General features: G+C 42.4%; 1 protein-coding gene across 7 annotated transcripts in view; it reads right to left on the bottom strand.

Annotated features, from left to right (window-relative positions):
- PLXNB2 (plexin B2) overlaps positions 1–17,816 on the bottom strand; it is a 351,723-nt gene that overhangs the window by 110,224 nt on the left and 223,683 nt on the right. For 6 of the 7 annotated variants that reach the window (XM_035128378.3, XM_088676784.1, XM_088676785.1 and 3 more), the window contains one exon: positions 709–1,825. In XM_035128378.3, the coding sequence (XP_034984269.3) occupies positions 709–1,825 (1,117 nt within the window). Of the gene's footprint in view, positions 1–708; positions 1,826–16,127; positions 16,245–17,816 lie in introns of those variants that run through there. The other variant, XM_035128382.3, reaches the window with a different exon arrangement.

Below are 17,816 nucleotides of genomic sequence, written 5' to 3' on the forward strand. Positions count from 1 at the left end.
CCACCTTAAAGATAGAAAACAAACTCTGTGCCCCTAAATCGCATCAATAAAGGTCTGTTCATTGGGGTCCATAGAACAAAATTCCAGTGCTGGTTTCTGCTATGAATGATGATAAGGATGAGGCAATGGGCATCACCCAGTTCAAATGAAGCATTTAAAAACTGGATTTATCTCAATGTAGGACATACAAAGGAAACGCTAAATCTGTCTCACTGAGACAACGGCACCTTTTGACTGGATTTAGCCCACTTAAAGCACCTGAATGGTCAAATTTACACTTTGCTTCCAAAAGTGAACACTAGGAACATAACTATTTTTGTCAGTTGAATATTAACCGAAGTACAACTTAGTGTAAACCAGTGATATTATATTGCCAGGGAAGAAAAAAACAAGATTTTACATACAGGTAGCCGTGTTGGTCTGAGTCGAAGCAAAATAAAAAAAATTCTTCAGTAGCACCTTAAAGACCAACTAAGTTTTTATTTTGGTATGAGCTTTCGTGTTTCACCAAAACACGATACCAAAATAAAAACTTAGTTGGTCTTTAAGGTGCTACTGAAGGAATTTTAAGATTTTACATGTTATGCAACAAAATATCTGGAGCCGAAAAGACCTGCACTGAAATACAGGGGTTTCCTAAACACAGGGGTTTCAACTTTTCTGTCCCTCCCTTTTTAAATAATTTTTTTAAAAAAGATTTCATATTACCGGGTGAGACTGAGAAGTGCATGGAGCGGTTTCTGTTCGGAATGGTTTGTAAAACACGTTCCGTTTATCCTTCATATAGCATTGCTCCCGTTTTTCCTCCATTTTTTGGTTGATCTTCTCCAAGGAAAACACGCACATGGCAGATTCCACAGAGTTATTGTCTTTGTTGATCCTCCTGAAAAGTGCAATTAGTGTTTTGTCCTCTAACGAGGCACCACCCTCCTGTTCTGATGATGCTGGATCCTGCCCAGGCACAAAGGCATAGACAGCATTACATTGGTTGTAAGGGCCACTGCCATCTTTACATTCCAAGTCCATTTCAAAGTAGGAATGGTACTGTTCATCTTCCTTGCAGAGCCGGCCAATGACTGTCCGGTTTTTAAGGGGCTGCTTTTCATACTGATTGAAAATAAAATACACATATTTGCTGTCTTCAAAGATGTACAGAAACTGTTGCGTGCTTGAGGATGGGTACGTCGATTTGATAACAGCAGGCTCTGCATACAGTTCAAAAACGTCTTTCCCATCCCCGCTGAAAAGTTGCCGAGTGCTGATTATTATCCCATTGTCACTCGGTCCATTTCCCTTCCCCACAAACATCATTCGGCCTCTTGTCAAATTGGTGATCAACCCCACTGTGGCTACCTCCTCGTCGTTACTTGCTACAAATGATTTCTCTCCGCTGCTATTCTCATAGTAAACGAGATTTGAAATGTTCTCGAGCTCTCTTATGCAACAGATGCCCTTAAACAGGCTCCCACAAATCACAATTTGTTTCTGTTGCGTGTCCAGCAAAAATATCTTATTGTAATTGTCAGTATCTTTTGCTTCAGTGCACTGGTTTGCATCAATGGGAGGTGTGCACATTTTGTTATCAAGTTGTGGCCCAGTTGATACCTCACCCACGGACGGATAGGGTTTCAAGTCTTTCGTAAGCTGATAAAGGGCATTTACAGCTCCTAAATAGACTGTCCCCGTTTTGTGGTTCACCGCCAGGTGGTTCAGTTCTGTGTTGGTCAGAAACGAATCCCATTTCTTGGGCCTTAATGCACAGGTCAAGCAAGAGAAGCTCAGAATGCTCAGGGTCCAAATCCAAACAGCCATTTCTGTGCGATACCTGAGAAATAAAGATATAAAATATATTACTTCTAGCTAAAAATAAGATTTGTTCCTAAGGAATTAAGATATTTGGCAAAAATCACAATTAGCGGGAGAAGATTCAGTTGGCTTTGTTATTCATAAAAGGAACTAAACAGAGCTGCCCTCTATCGCTGTTACTTTTTGTGTGGTAGCAACAGGAGGTTCTAGCAATGAATTTGAGATTGTAAAGTGGTATTGAGGGTATCATGGTTGAAGGAACTAAGCACAAATCTTTTTTGTGCTTTTTGCAGATGATGTGCTTTGAATACTTCAGAATGCAAGCATTAAAATGAGAGTTAAAATTCCTTCTCAAAAATAACAGGCTTAAAAATAAATTATAATAAATAAGTTATACTGCCCATCAATGTCCCTTATCAGGAGCATGCTTGGTTATATAATAATTAAGGCTTCAACTTATCATATGGTGGGTTTAAATTCTTGCGTCTAATTGCTACTGCCAAAATTAATCAGCAGTGCCGAAGAAATTATTGTTATTGTGTGGAAATGGCACTGGTAGGCATGGGGGGGGGAATTTGGCATAGCACTGACATTTTCAGCAGCACCTATGTTTCTTATAATCCACAGTTCTGCCATTTATTTATTTTGCTTGTCCCCCCCCCCCAATGTATAACCTCCCCCCCCACCTTCCCCTTCTACACCAGGAGTTGTTTGAAGTGGCTTATAAATAGAAACAAAAACAAACCAAACAAAAAAAACCCCAATGATTAAAACACAAATTGTTGAACTAAAACCACAGCCAACATCCCTTGCCCTTTCAAACAACAATTCAGAGTCAATTTTGCTGCACTCCCTGGTGGGCAGGAAACATTGACACTGCAATGGCCTGGTTCACACAACACACTAAACCAAACTTTGGCTTTGCACAAGGGTACATACGGGCTCTTGGGAGAGCCTTCCTCTTCCCTGCCACATGGAGCTAAGCCAAGGTTTGGCTTAGTGTGCACTTTTTAATTGTCTAACCACATCAGTTAACAAACATGGATACATGTGCTATAATGTTATTGTTTTAGTTAAACAAATTGTTTATATTGTTTTTTAAGGAAATGATTATTTTTCTCCTTCCAATAAAGTACCGGTATAGCAGAAAAGTTGTCCAAATATAAAGTTAACTTATTAAGCCTCACAATAATTTCATAATTTTCTGTCTATGTATTTCTAATAGTATAACCAAATCAGAAAATTTTGATATAACTGTAAAAACTACTCTGAAAATTTATTATTCCAAAAATGAAACCTTCATCTGGTTGTAAATATTAAGATTATACTAGCAATAATGAGTCTTTGTGTAAAAAAAATTAAATCAAGTCTTACTGACAAGTGATTTAAATCAAGTCTTACTTACTAGTGATTTAAATTGATTTGATTTATCAAATCCACCCTGCAGAGTGGTGATAAACAATGAGTAGGCATAGGTATATAATGTATTTAAATTAAGAGTTGTCAATTTGTGTTATTATGGTTTGTTGTTGTACGTGTCTCGTGTCTTTTTAGTTTGGTCTTTGTACTGGTTAAAAATATAAATAAATAAATAATTTTTATTTTTTTTAAAAAAATCCACCCTGCAGACCGGGTACTCCAAACCCCACTTTTCTTCTTCTTTTGATGCCTGCTTCTGCTGTTCTGATGCCTTTCTGCAACAACAATTGCTTGAGACCCAGCTGGTTTTTTACTATGCTCTAATATACAATCAATAAAGCCCGATTAATGAACTCGCAAGCAACATCATACAGTGGGAGTACATGAGCCTTCAGGAGCAACCAATACTCCACTAGCTATTACAGAACACTAATTCAATATGCACGCAAGTCTGGCAGGTGTTGCGCTAGCAGCTGTTCCTGTGCCCATATTTACAGCAAAAGAATCAAAGCAGGGAGAGTTGGAGGTCCAGGCTGGGTGGAAATTAGAATAAGTTAGAGAAACCTGCAATGGGATTTCATGAACTTGACTGGATGTGGGGATTCCTGAGCACACATTCAGCGATAAGCCACAGACGTGCCTTTTGAAAATGATCCCCATACAAAAATAAAAATACAGTAATGACAGAAATGATCACCTGCATTTTTAGGCAAAATCTGCAATCAGGCGAGCTGGCAGAAATCTAGTGTCCTTTTTACAGATACACCCCCACCCCAAATGCATATTCAGTTCTAATGTAATGATTTGCATGTGTAACTGCTTGGCAGACACTGTTCTGAATGATCTTTGGTAAAACGTTACGCTGGGACCAGCTCTGTGATGACTGAATTTCAAAAAAGATTTTATATTAGCTTTGAGGATTTCTCCGGTGTTTCAAGTGTTTTCACCCACCCACCTTTACCTTCCATAATACTAATGATGTTTCCTCTCTTCCATCATTTTAAATGATTTTACTCCATCCTGAGGAGGAGGAGGAGTTTATCTGGCGACCTAGAATATACAGGGAAGGGCTCTCCCTATCTCTGTGTTAGTAATCTCAGTGCCTTCCAAACCACAGATATCCCAACCCCCTGCAAATAATGGCAGGCCTGCCAAGCACAAAACTATTATTCAGAGGGAGGGAGATCGGGGAAAGACTATGTGATCCAGCAGTCTCAATTCCAATCATTAATCACGCAAGCATTCACAGCTGACACGCTGAGGAGAGGATTTGGAAAGCTCAAAGGAAGCTCAAGCCAGACCCAAAAGCTCTAGGCCAGCAAAGACAAATGCCAGGCCTCAGAGACAGCAATTTAAGACAAGGAAACCTAACCTAGAAGAGCAGGGACTAATACAAGGGTGGGTGTAAACAGCACGGGGCACCAAAGGGAAAAAACGTGTTGGGGGGGGGGGAGATTCTGGTTGTCTGTGCCAAAGCAGAAGTCTTAAGTTGGCAGAAAAGCGAACTGCTGCTTGCTGGAGCTGCCTGATTCATCAGTTCCACTGGCTAATGAGACCAAAAAAAAGTCAATATCCAATCTGCAAGAAAGTTTCAGGCAGGAGAGGAAAGAGTCATATGCCTGTGCCCATATTGACATTTCTAACCACCCACTAATTCTGCTCCTTCCTGGCAGCGATCGCTGTATTTTTATGACTAGATACATAAACGGGGGTAAATGATAGTGCACGTAACTTCCCTTGGGGTCTTAAACACGGCAGCTGGAGGATAAAAAACTATGAAGGCTTTAAGTTAAGGAGAGCACCTAGTAAAGCAGGCTGAGATGACACACAACTGCAGCACACTTTATTATACTTTAACTTCGACAAAGGTCTGCCCAGGATACAGGAGACCTCTGAGCAACTTTGACAGCGGTCTCATCTCATCAAGCATTTGTTTACTGTAAACATTTGTCAGTCGCATTTCCTGAGGTACAGGGAACATAGAAGCAAAAATACCACAAAATAAAAAGAAAGAAAGAAAGCCAGCATTGGAAAGCAAGTGAGACTTAGAAGCTAGGCCAGAAGCTAAGCAACAGAGGTGCAGTGAACATCCCCTTCAAAAAGGCCACAGAAACAGGGTATTATGCATTGCAAGAATAAGATTGCTCTGAAACCCTGGGACAAAGAACAGAGAGTCTGTCTTTCTAACTCCAGTGATCATAAAGGTCTTCTCTGGCAATATGGAGGTTGGATGGTTGCATGGTTCTCAGAGGCATGCTGGGCATGAAACGGGCCAGATGATGGAGGTGCAATTATGACCACAGGTGAGACCTCTCCATCATGTCTGACCATACGGAAGAAACCTTATTGCCAAAGTGAGGTGCAGTGGGTGCCTAATCGCTACCAGACTCCATTTAAGATGCTGATTTTGGTGTGTAAAGCCATATACAGCTTGGAACCCAAGTATCTGAAAATGCATATTTTCCATTTCTTACATTCTTAAAGAGAAGCCCTGCTCATAGCTCAATCAACAGTTGTTATTCACTATGTGACAATGCAGAGCAGGGCCTTCTCTACTATGGCACCCTGGATAAGGAGCTCCCTCTTACTGGATACACTGTTGCCCCCATTGTTAACTGTTTGATATCAAGCTAAGATGTGTCTTTTCCTTCAGGTCTACAGAGACGACCAATTTAAATATGTTTTTTTCTGCTGCTGGATTAATGTTTTTTCTACATCTATTGGTTTAGTTTGTATATGTTCTATTTGCCGTGTAGCATTTTAACAAAATGCTTCGTCTGAGAGGTTTTACTTTCTTGTCTTCCATGATCACTGCAGATGGTGACAGCAGTTACGAAATTAAAAGACGCCTGCTTTTTGGGAGAAAAGCAATGACAAACCTAGACAGCATCTTAAAAAGCAGAGACATCACCTTGCCGACAAAGGTCCGTATAGTTAAAGCTACGGTTTTCCCAGTAGTGATGTATGGAAGTGAGAGCTGGGACATAAAGAAGGCTGATCGCCGAAGAATTGATGCTTTTGAATTATGGTGCTGGAGGAGACTCTTGAGAGTCCCATGGACTGCAAGAAGATCAAACCTATCCATTCTTAAGGAAATCAGCCCTGAGTGCTCCCTGGAAGGACAGATTCTGAAGCTGAGGCTCCAATACTTTGGCCACCTCATGAGAAGAGAAGACTCCCTGGAAAAGACCCTGATGTTGGGAAAGATTGAGGGCACAAGGAGAAGGGGACGACAGAGGATGAGATGGTTGGACAGTGTTCTCGAAGCTACAAACATGAGTTTGACCAAACTGCAGGAGGCAGTGGAAGACAGGAGTGCCTGGCATGCTCTGGTCCATGGGGTCACGAAGAGTCGGACACGACTAAACAACAACAAATTTTAACAAAATGCTGTGTGCCCTGAGAGCCTCTGGCTTGAAAGATGGATGGCGATAATAGCAAAAGCATGCACTGCAGCCCTCCATATGCTGCCAGACTATATTCCCACCATCCCTGACCATGGGGCATACTGACTGGGGCTGATGAAGAAGAAGAGTTTGGATTTGATATCCCACTTTATCACTACCCTAAGAAGTCTCAAAGCAGCTCACAATCTCCTTTCCCTTCCTCCCCCACAACAAACACTCTGTGAGATGAGTGGGGCTGAGAGACTTCAAAGAAGTGTGACTAGCCCAAGGTCACCCAGCAGCTGCATGTGGAGGAGCAGAGACGCAAACCCGGTTCCCCAGATTAGAGTCTACAGCTCTTAACCACTACACCACACTGACTCTCCACACTGATGGGTGCAACATTATCTGGAAGGCCACGGATTCCCCACCTTGGTTCTAAACTGTTGTAAAATAAAATTGTGCAGAAAAAGTATAAGTAGGTATAGGATTATTAAGCCTTTGGTGACTTCCTTCCTCACCGTTTGCACTCTTAGCTGCAACACCACACAGACTCACAGTATCTACAATTTCATCAGTTTCTTAAGTAGAGCCTAATCCATGAAAACCTGTGGAAAATTTCAAGTCTAGAAAGTACATATATGCGGCAGGCAAAGGCGTGTCTAGACCCTCCTTGTGGTCCAGTATATGATTAACAAGTGATATGCACAGTGCCCTCCAATTTCTATTATTCTTCCCACTTCACAAACAGCATTATGCAAGAGATTCAATGTTGTCCAGTGCTAGCCAGTGAGCTCTGCAGCTGCGTAAGAATGTGAATCTGGATTTCCCACAGCCAAGCTTAGCTACTGCATCTCAGGGTTTATCCACTTTTACCTTTGGCTCCTCTCTTTCCAGGTACAGTTCCATACTTAAAAGCTCAGTGTCCAAGAATTTCTTTGTTGCCCCAGAGACCCGCCCCCCTGCAAAATTCCACTCTTTGGTGCTTAACTGGAGCAAACATCAGTTTGGGTTTTCTGTGGATTGACGTTTGCTCCAGTTAAGCTTTAAAGAGCGGGTTTTCCCAGGGAAACCTCTGGAGGGGGAAAAAAGGTTGCAAGGACACAGAGCTTTAAAGCCCCTGTGTCTGAAAAGAGCAGAGGGGAAGTGTGGATAAGCCCTCACTGATTCTTAAGCTACACCATCTGGGATTATGTGAGAAAGGGCTGTGCAAATGACAACACATCCTTCTGTTTTCAAGAGATGGCCCACTTAAGAAGCCTTCAGCGGCACCTGACTGTTGCTGTGCAAAGGTCCTCCTTTGGAGATGGGCATGTATACCATAACTCAGTGTTTCTCAACCTTTTTGGGGCCACAGCACACTTGTTCCGTGAAAAAAACCACGAGGCACACCACCATTAAAAAAAGTTTAAAAATTTAACTCTGTGCTGCCCTATATTATAATTATGACTGTAAGAAACACTTGCCAAATATTGCTTTCCGGCTGGTCAGTGTTGTGTATTGGCGGCCGCCAGGCTCGTTTGCACTGAGCTTTGGGAAAGAGGAGGAGAAATATTGCTTTCCGGCGGGTCAATGATGTGTATTGGCGGCCGCCAGGCTCGTTTGCATTGAGCTTTGGGAAAGAGGAGGAGAAATATTGCTTTCCAGTGGGTCAGTGACAATGCAAATCGCCCTTTTCCAGTGGGTCAGTGACAATGCAAATCGCCCTTCTCGTCGCTGCACGTCGCGGCACACCAGCCAGCGTCTCGCGGCACACTAGTGTGCCGCGGAACAGTGGTTGAGAAACGCTGCCATAACTTCCACACTGTGGTTTTCATGTATCTTTAGAAGTCATGAGATGGCACCCCATATGTTTAAGATGAAATGTGGGAAGTAGTCCTGTGAGATTTGCTCAAGGGCACAGAGACAACCTTGTCTGGAATCTGTCACTGAAACCAATCTTTGTTATGCTTTGGCCCTGATGCCCTAAACCAATCTTTCCCTTCCACCCATATTTAAATCCCCAGTTCCACAGCAGTGGAAGTTCAGGGTCGCTCTCAGAAATCTCACAGAACTGTGAACTATAAAGAGCCTTTGACACAGCAGCTGATTAGCTATGCGGTCCTTTTCAGCACCAGACTCAAGCTGTGCACAATTCTTTCCTCCTCCCTCCAAAACTATCAAGGCCCCTCACTTGCCCAGGACATCTGCTGGCATTAATTGAATTGCAAAGCGCTCCTTCCTGAAAAACCTGTTCCTTTCCTGCCCCCTTTCACACCCGGATGGTTACTCATTTAAAATTCCTTTTTGCAGGAGGAAACCCTTCAGAGTTATTTCCAAGGGCCCCAGTACAGGAATGGCAGCATCAAGGTATAGAATAAAAATGTGCATTAATATGTTATGTGCACCCTAAAAAGACCAAGGTTTCAAAGTACAGCAGCATTTTGGTGGTGCTTCCTCATCAACAAAAGTCAGAAATGCCCTGCTAAGGATGGCCTAGTGATTTTTGCATGCAGACCATTGCAGATGGCATAGTAGTTTTATCCCAAACCCAAAATCTTCACCTTTAGGAATGAAGGATGCAAGTGAAACAAAAGAAACAGTGAAATAATTTTAAATAGTTATTAAGATGAGGCAATTGTTTTCAATACAGTGCAGCAATAATATTTCTTTTTTTTCCTCACCAGGCCAGTTTTAAGACTCAATAACATAATTACATGTTTCTACTAAGTCCTATAGCTAAATAGAATTCACAGAAGTGAACATGAAGGAAACGGGGAATGCAGAAAATGCCTCCAGAGAGCCAAGATCAGCTGGATATCTGAGCTTCAAAAAGTGCCATAACAAGCATTTTCCAGCTGCTGGGATCAAAATAATTTATAGCATTTTCTTCCTCAGGTGGGTTGCACTGATTCAAAAGGAAAGCAGTGTACTTTTAAGGAATGTGCCAGAAAGCCATGGGCAAGGCAGGATGAGGGCATTCCCCAGGATTTTCTTTTTTACTCTTAGTTGGAAGGAAACTACTATTCTAGGTCTACCCCTCTGTAGTCCAGACAATGACATTCCACTCACATCTGAAATGCTCAGTTCTTTCCCTGGCTCCCTTCAATGTTCAATTAACCTTGCTGCTGCAAACAACTCCATATCCCAGTCCCACCCCACTCCACTTACCTAAAAAGCAAAACAAAAACAAATAATGAAGAAGAAACACTGGACCACACTCATGCATTAGTATACCATTGCAGGGGGTTGGACTAGATCAGTGTTTCCCAAACTTGGGTCTCCAGTTGTTTTCAGACTACAACTTCCATCATCCCTAGCTAGCAAGACAAGTGGCCAGGGATGGTGGGGACTGCAGTCTGAAAAACAGCTGCAGAGCAGACCCAAGTTTGGCAAACACTTGGCTGGATGACCCTTGGAGTCCCTTCCAACTCTTCAATTCTGTGATTCCTCTAACTCTCCCTTTCCACCCTACCAAAAAGATCAGTAGATCTGGGCTACTTTAAAGAGCTGGTGCAACACCCATGTTGTCACAGTCCTGCTTCCTGCAATATGGGTATAATAATGATGGATTCGCAAGCCGGAATTAAGATTGCCGGAAGAAATATCAACAACCTCAGATATGCAGATGATACAACCTTGATGGCAGAAAGTGAGGAGGAATTAAAGAACCTTTTAATGAGGGTGAAAGAGGAGAGTGCAAAATATGGTCTGAAGCTCAACATTAAAAAAAAAACCAAGATCATGGCCACTGGTCCCATCACCTCCTGGCAAATAGAAGGGGAAGAAATGGAGGCAGTGAGAGATTTTACTTTCTTTGGCTCCTTGATCACTGCAGATGGTGACAGCAGTCACGAAATTAAAGGGCGCCTGCTTCTTGGGAGAAAAGCAATGACAAACCTAGACAGCATCTTAAAAAGCAGAGACATCACCTTGCCGACAAAGGTCCGTATAGTTAAAGCTATGGTTTTCCCAGTAGTGATGTATGGAAGTGAGAGCTGGACCATAAAGAAGGCTGATCGCCGAATAATTGATGCTTTTGAATTATGGTTCTGGAGGAGACTCTTGAGAGTCCCATGGACTGCAAGAAGATCAAACCTATCCATTCTGAAGGAAATCAGCCCTGAGTGCTCACTGGAAGGAAAGATCCTGAAGCTGAGGTTCCAATACTTTGGCCACATCATGAGAAGAGAAGACTCCCTGGAAAAGACCCTGGTGTTGGGAAAGATGGAGGACACAAGGAGAAGGGGAGACAGAGGACAAGATGGTTGGACAGTGTTCTCGAAGCTACAAACATGAGTTTGACCAAACTGCGGGAGGCAGTGGAAGACAGGAATGCCTGGCGTGCTATGGTCCATGAGGTCACGGAGAGTCGGACACGACTAAACAACAATAATGATGGATTTGTGCCAGCAATGGATGGGTATTTTTTTATTTTTTTAAAAAAGTGTTTACAATCTCTTTTTTTATAAAATGAAATAGGACCTGTCAGTCATAACAAAAATGAACTCCCACTTCCCTTAGGGATACCTTTTATCTAATCAGAACCAAAGGAAGATGGCATTTTCAACCTTTTCAGGTAAACAGGGTTTGAAGTTTGTTCTGAAAAGCAATAAAGAGGGAGGCCGACCGCACCAGGGGGAGCATTCCGCAGATGGGGAATTGCCACTGAAAAGGCCCTCTTACAGGTCAGTGCCAACTGGGCTACCCTGGGTGGCAGCACCAACAAGGCCTTGCCTGCCAATTGTAGGCACATGGAGCCTTGGCGACGGAAGCTATCATGTAACTGATGCTGCCATTCCCCATTACAAGTAATTCTGGTCACAGCTGTTATCCCAGTATACCATTTAGGTTGTTCCTAATGTAAGGTTAATGCAACGTTACCAACATGCTGGGCAAACGTGATATTGTCTCAGACCTATGGCTGAGCCTCTTTACTCTAGAAATCCCAAGGGACAGATTACTTGCACTTAAAAGTAATCATGTGAATTCTAGAGCATTCTACATGAACCCATTTTGGTATGGCTCATTTCACAGTCTGTTCTCATAGTTTGTCCTGTTACCAGAGCCCTGACAGGAATCAGCATTAGCTCCCCCCCCCTTTTCTTCTTTTTTAGGTAATAAATTATTCAGATCCATTATGCACTATTTATTATAGGAATCAATCTGGATAAAAATCTGAAGCAAATGGCCAGGCTACTTCCTTTATTGTATCAAGTATCAACATAAGTAATCAAATCTAGTCAGCCTGAATTTATTTCAAAGGGGAGATGTGGGTATCAGAAAAGGAATAGTAGATAATCTGAAGACAATTATCTCTGTGTATAATTATGACAGTTAGCAGAGGAAAAACAGATGCATACACAAAAGTAGGACCCCCTCCCCAAAATATTATTTTAAAAAAATAGGCGCCCTTATCCAGAGAAGAAATTCTGACATCAGTTTCTAGACTAGGAGCTGCAGGAGGAAAGAAAATATGCATCCAAATCATTACCCACATGTGAATTTTGTTTATCTGTATTGTAATTTGATGCACATACCCATCCCCTCTCAATATCACATGTAAATATACATAAACAGAACCAGATGAGGGCAAGAGCATTTCTAAGTTTGGAACTTCACGTCAACTTATGGAAATAATGTGTCACATCCATTAATACTACTTTATTACCAACCACATCTTCCCAGGAGACTTAACATTCCATTTTGATAGCGGAAAAGAGCTCTGTGTTTTATGATGTTCCACAAGAGCCATTATTGCACTGCTTTATAAGACTAAGTGCATTGCCAAAAATATGCTTCGTAAGTCACTGCATTACCAAAAATATGGTTTCTGAACTAATACTTTGTTTAGAATAGGTGTTCCACAAGTGTATAAACTGAACTGTCAGTGGCAGTAAGTGAAAATTAGTAAAGCTTTGTTAATATACCCGAGCTCTTACATGGTTAATTAAGTTTGATTAATATAGCTGTGAATCAGATCCTAGGGAACGACTGTTTCGACTACCAATGCTCTATTCCAGCCATTGGAAAAGGGCAGAAACTCTATGCTTTTCAACAGAAGCAGAATATTCATGTTAGTTCTCTGCATGCAGTCTGTTTTCTTCACTAAAACCAACAGAGTGGTTTATCTGTACAGGATGCCCATATCAGAGCACACAAAAGGATTTGGCAATGGTGTCCCATCTAAGAAACACTATTTCTTAATATTTCCATATAACAGACATGTACACCCACCATGGTAGATGCCTTATGCGTAAATGTTTTGAATCAATGGAAAGCTAGTTTTAGTTATATCTTTTCTATCTGCTACTCACTGCCTAGTGTTGGTACTGGAAGTCACCTCTCAGCACTTAGCAGCCAACTGTGGGCTCCTAGAAGACAAAGCAGGAGCTCTGCCCACATCAAAAGGTAACATCTTAAAGACCACCTAGAATAGTGATGTGGGTTAAATTTTCTACTTCCTCCAACACATATATATATGGACCCCTTTTAAAAGTCTACAGAGGGGGAAACAGGAAAATGATGACACGAGCTTCAAGTTATTTCAATGCTATGTAGAAAAACAGCCGCTTTTTTAAAACCCTGAAATAAACCTCCCACAGCTCGAGCAACTGCTGCAAAATTCTTGTGGTAGGATGTAAATTGGGGGGAAGAGAGTTAAAGACACATTGCGGACTGCGTATTTACTACCACTTATATTCTGGACTTGAGTTGGTGTTACCTCTGCAAGTAACACATACTCTTAGCATACCAGCTATGAGCCATAGGCGTTTTGGTGTAAACAGTTTAGTTTTGCCTCTTCTTCAAAAAGACACTAGAACCAAGCAGCTATGAATCCTATTTAGGAGACATGTGAATAATAGTTAAGTGCATGCCCCGACATGTTCTGGGTGCATGCACAGAGCAGAGACTGTCATGCAGACACAAGTCAGTGGACAAGTTTATATGGGGATAGTCTGCTTCTGAGAAAGATTCATCCTACGTAACCAATGAAATTGACAAAAGGTGCTCCCAGCTACCACTAACATCCAGTTAAGCCTGATCACATACGGAAGCTACCACCCATCTATCCCGGAAATGACCATCCCTGCCAAATAACTGGCATTGCCCCTTCTTTCTCATCTGGATTCATTTCAGCTTGCTCAAACTCAGCCTCCAATGCAGCTGCTCCTGGATGCTTATTTAGCAAAATATATAGTGTCATCAGCATATTCATTACACCAGCCCTCTAAAGCTCTAGTCTCTGAGCAGATTTACATTTATGTTAAACCAGTGTTTCCCAAGCTCAGGTCTCCAGCTGTTTTCGGACTACAATTCCCATCATCGCCGACCACTGGTCTTGCCAGCTAGGGATGATGGGAGTTGTAGTCCCAAAATAGCTGGAGACCTGAGCTTGGGAAACACTGTCAGTTAAATTACTACTACTACTACTACTACTACTACTAGTTACCAACCCCTCACTGTGGTGTCTAAAAAAGATAATACTTTAGGACACCCTCTGTTTCTATATTAGCAGTGCTGTTGTCTAAACTGGCTGAGAGCCGCTCACCATGGTTTCTGGTGCATTTATCTTTCAGTTCTATGTGGCGATACCAGGGATTGAACATGGGATATTCTGTATGCACAGCAGATGCTCTACCACTCAGCTACGGTAAAACCGTGCCAACTTTGAGGAAGCTGAGCTAGCACCACAGATGACGACCTCTAGGACAAGAAAAAGGATCCAACTACTCAAGAGCCAGACCCCAAACCCATAATTTCCTGAGCTGGTTTAGTTGAGAATGTGACTCATCGCATCCAAAGAAGCTGCTCAAGAGGTTCAAAACTATAAAGAGGGGGGAATTTCTTTTGTCAACTTCTGTACACAGTGCCACTGAAGCCATCTTGGCCTGGCTTAGGAACAGTGCGTCATCCAGATGTGTGTTCTACTATACATTCAATTATCTTCCCTAGCAAGGGATGCAGGGCTGGTGAAATTATCCCAGTCTAAATGTGGCTTGAGGAAGTCTGCTTATTTAAAATCTAGTGTTCCCTGTCACTCTAGATTTTGTTCAGCTACAATCCATCAACTCCAGCAAGATAGGTCAGGACGCGGGTGGCGCTGTGGTCTAAACCAGGGGTGGTGTCCAACTCCCAAGAGACTGCGATCTACTCAGAGAGTTATAAACTGGCAGTGATCTACCCCCTTTTGGGGGGTTCAGGTCAAAGTTGAGCATTTTTTTAGGGAGGAGGAAAGCCCCGTTTTTGGGAGGGTGCGGGGGAAAATGTTGAGCTTTTTTTAGGGGAGCCAAAGTTGTTGAGCTTCTTTGGGGGGAGCCAGTGATCTACCACAGACATCCAGTGATCTACTGGTAGATCACGATCTACCTGTTGGACGTGCCTGGTCTAAACCACTGAGCCTCTTGGGCTTGCCAATCAGAAGGTCAGCAGCTCGAATCCCCATGATGGGGTGAGCTCCTGTTGCTCTCTCCCAGCTCCTGCCAACCTAGCAGTTCAAAAGCACACCAGTGCAATAGGTACCACTGCAGCGGGAAGGTAAAAGGCATTTCCGTGCACTCTGGCTTCCATCACGGTGTTCTGTTGCACCAGAAGCAGTTTAGTCATGCTGGCCACATGACCTAGAAAGCTGTCTGTGGACAAACACTGGCTCCCTCAGCCTGAAAGCGAGATGAGCGCCGCAACCCCACAGTTGCCTTTGACTAGACGCAACTGTCCAGGGATCCTTTACCTTTTTTTACCTAGATAGGTAAATGGTTAGGGTAGGTGAAAGTTGTAGTATAGCAACTTTAGTATAGTATAGGTTCTTCTCCCTTCGTTTAGAGAATCTTGTTTTCCCCTCTTTGAAAATAACCCACCTCTTGAGTTAACATAACGAATTTTAGGCAACCACAACAAAAAAGGAATCACCAGCTCCCTCCTTATCCATATTTATGTATTCTGAAATAGGACAATAATAAGGATTAGAATACTTCTAAAATACCAAAGACAACGTATTAGAGAGCTAAAGAAATACAGGGAAGTACTTCTATTTATATTTACTGCTATGCAACAAAAATTCCTAACAGTTTGCTGAATTTGCACCATCAGCAGCTAAACAGCGAACAGCAATGTTTACTGGTTTAATCTGTCACAACTCCAGAGCTAAAACTAAGCTCTAATGAATTTCCTGCAGCTGAAACAGTGAATTTATTTAAATACTCTCTTTACTATGAATTGAAAAACCCTAAAACAAATAGACAAACAGTACTTTCAACAGAAGCAGTCAGTCAAAATAAGAAAGGGGGCCATTTTTCATTTGTGCTAAAAGTTTGTCAGATCAATTAAATTATGTGAAACAGCCACACCTGATTCTATAGTAACAGAGCCTCGTGATTACTATTGCTATGGTATTTGCTAAGCAAAACCAACTGTTTTCTCTAATGGAAAAAGAAAATTCTGCAAAAACATTAGGGAATCACATTCCATGCCTTCTTTTCCTTCCTTCTGAGAAACAGGGATTTCTGTCAAACAGTAGCCCCAGACCAACTTCGGTACCTGAAAATATGAAGTCTTAGATCCACATTTGTTGATAACACAAGTCTTATCAAAGCAGTCAAAGCCAGGTTGCTCCTGGCTCATGCTAAGGGAGGAGAAAAGCAGGAGCCATTGGCTTGTTCACAGTAAACCATTAACTATACTTTAGCCTTCTGAAGTATTAAGTCCAACTGAAATGTGCCACTGGGCAGGGGCGCAGCAGGTCTCTACGTCAGCTTTATTGTTTAATGTTCTAACCGTCACTTTTCCAGCAGTGTTAGCATACCAGCACATCTGCCCAAGCCAAAGTTGTTTCCTTGGGTTAAGGAGGAAATCTGGTGTGCTTCGGCTACAACTAAAGTTACAGCATCTCATGCCCTCTTCTACATTTCACAGATGAAATCAGAGAAAGCTACCTGAGCAACCTCTTCACAATGTATTACTGAAAGCTGTTCCATGTCTGTTGTACAATGTATTAATGTTTTCTTCAACAGTCCATTGGATTCTGAAGTAGGCTGTATTAGTAAATGTGACTGTGGCACTTTCCCTCCTCTACAAAGCAGCTTGTGCTTAAAAATAATAATTGCAACTCAAAGCATGTTCCGCAATAATTTACTATGTGGCTAGGTACTATGTAATTTACTATGTGGCTAACAGATTGAGGTTAGCCTCAATGTGGCTAACAGATTGAGGTTGAATCCTGACAAGACAGAAGTACTGTTTTGGGGGGACAGGAGGGGGGCAGGTGTGGAGGACTCCCTGGTCCTGAATGGGGTAACTGTGCCCCTGAAGGATCAGGTGCGCAGCCTGGGAGTCATTTTGGACTCACAGCTGTCCATGGAGGCGCAGGTCAATTCTGTGTCCAGGGCAGCTGCTTGCCAGCTCCATCTGGTACGCAGGCTGAGACCCTATCTGCCCGCGGACTGTCTCGTCAGTGTGCTGCATGCTGACCTTTAAACCCCTAAACGGCCTTGGTCTAGTATACCTGAAGCAGCGTCTCCATCCACATCGTTCTGCCCGGACACTGAGGTCCAGCACCGAGGGCCTTCTGGCAGTTCCCTCGCTGCGAGAAGCCAAGTTACAGGGAACCAGGCAGAGGGCCTTCTCGGTAGTGGCACCCGCCCTGTGGAACGCCCTCCCACCAGATATCAAAGAGAAAAACATCTACCAGACTTTTAGAAGACCTCTGAAGGTAGCCCTGTTTAGAGAAGCTTTTAATGTTTAATAATTTTAATATTTTGTTGGAAGTTGCCCCGAGTGGCTGGGGAAACCCATCCAGATGGACACGGTATAAATAAATAAATAAATAAATAAATAAATAAATAAATAAATATTATTATGGTGACATGGGAAACAAGAGGTGCAAGAGCATTTTATGTTCAGGTGCATTCGCTGTCATGAAAAGTTTTCCTGGAACAGATGTTAAACTACCTGGGAAACAGTTCAATAGTTCCACCCTGGTTCCTTGCTTTATTGCTACCATTTCAGTAGTGAATGATTTAAAAGGAAATCAAAAGCAATGGATTGTGGCGTAGATAACTGAGTATTGCCGTTATCAGATTGTGGTGGAAATGACTCTATTGGTGTGACAGTATCACCCCCCCCCCAAACAACAACAACAACACACCCAACCTTCTATTTTGTCCATTGTGAAACATGCTGGTAGCATTTGCTCTTGCTTTCTGATGGACTTCCTGGTTTTGTTTTTTA

This window comes from Zootoca vivipara, chromosome 9 (genome assembly GCF_965207765.1).
Source record: "Zootoca vivipara chromosome 9, rZooViv2.hap1.1, whole genome shotgun sequence".
Lineage (NCBI taxonomy): Eukaryota > Metazoa > Chordata > Lepidosauria > Squamata > Lacertidae > Zootoca > Zootoca vivipara.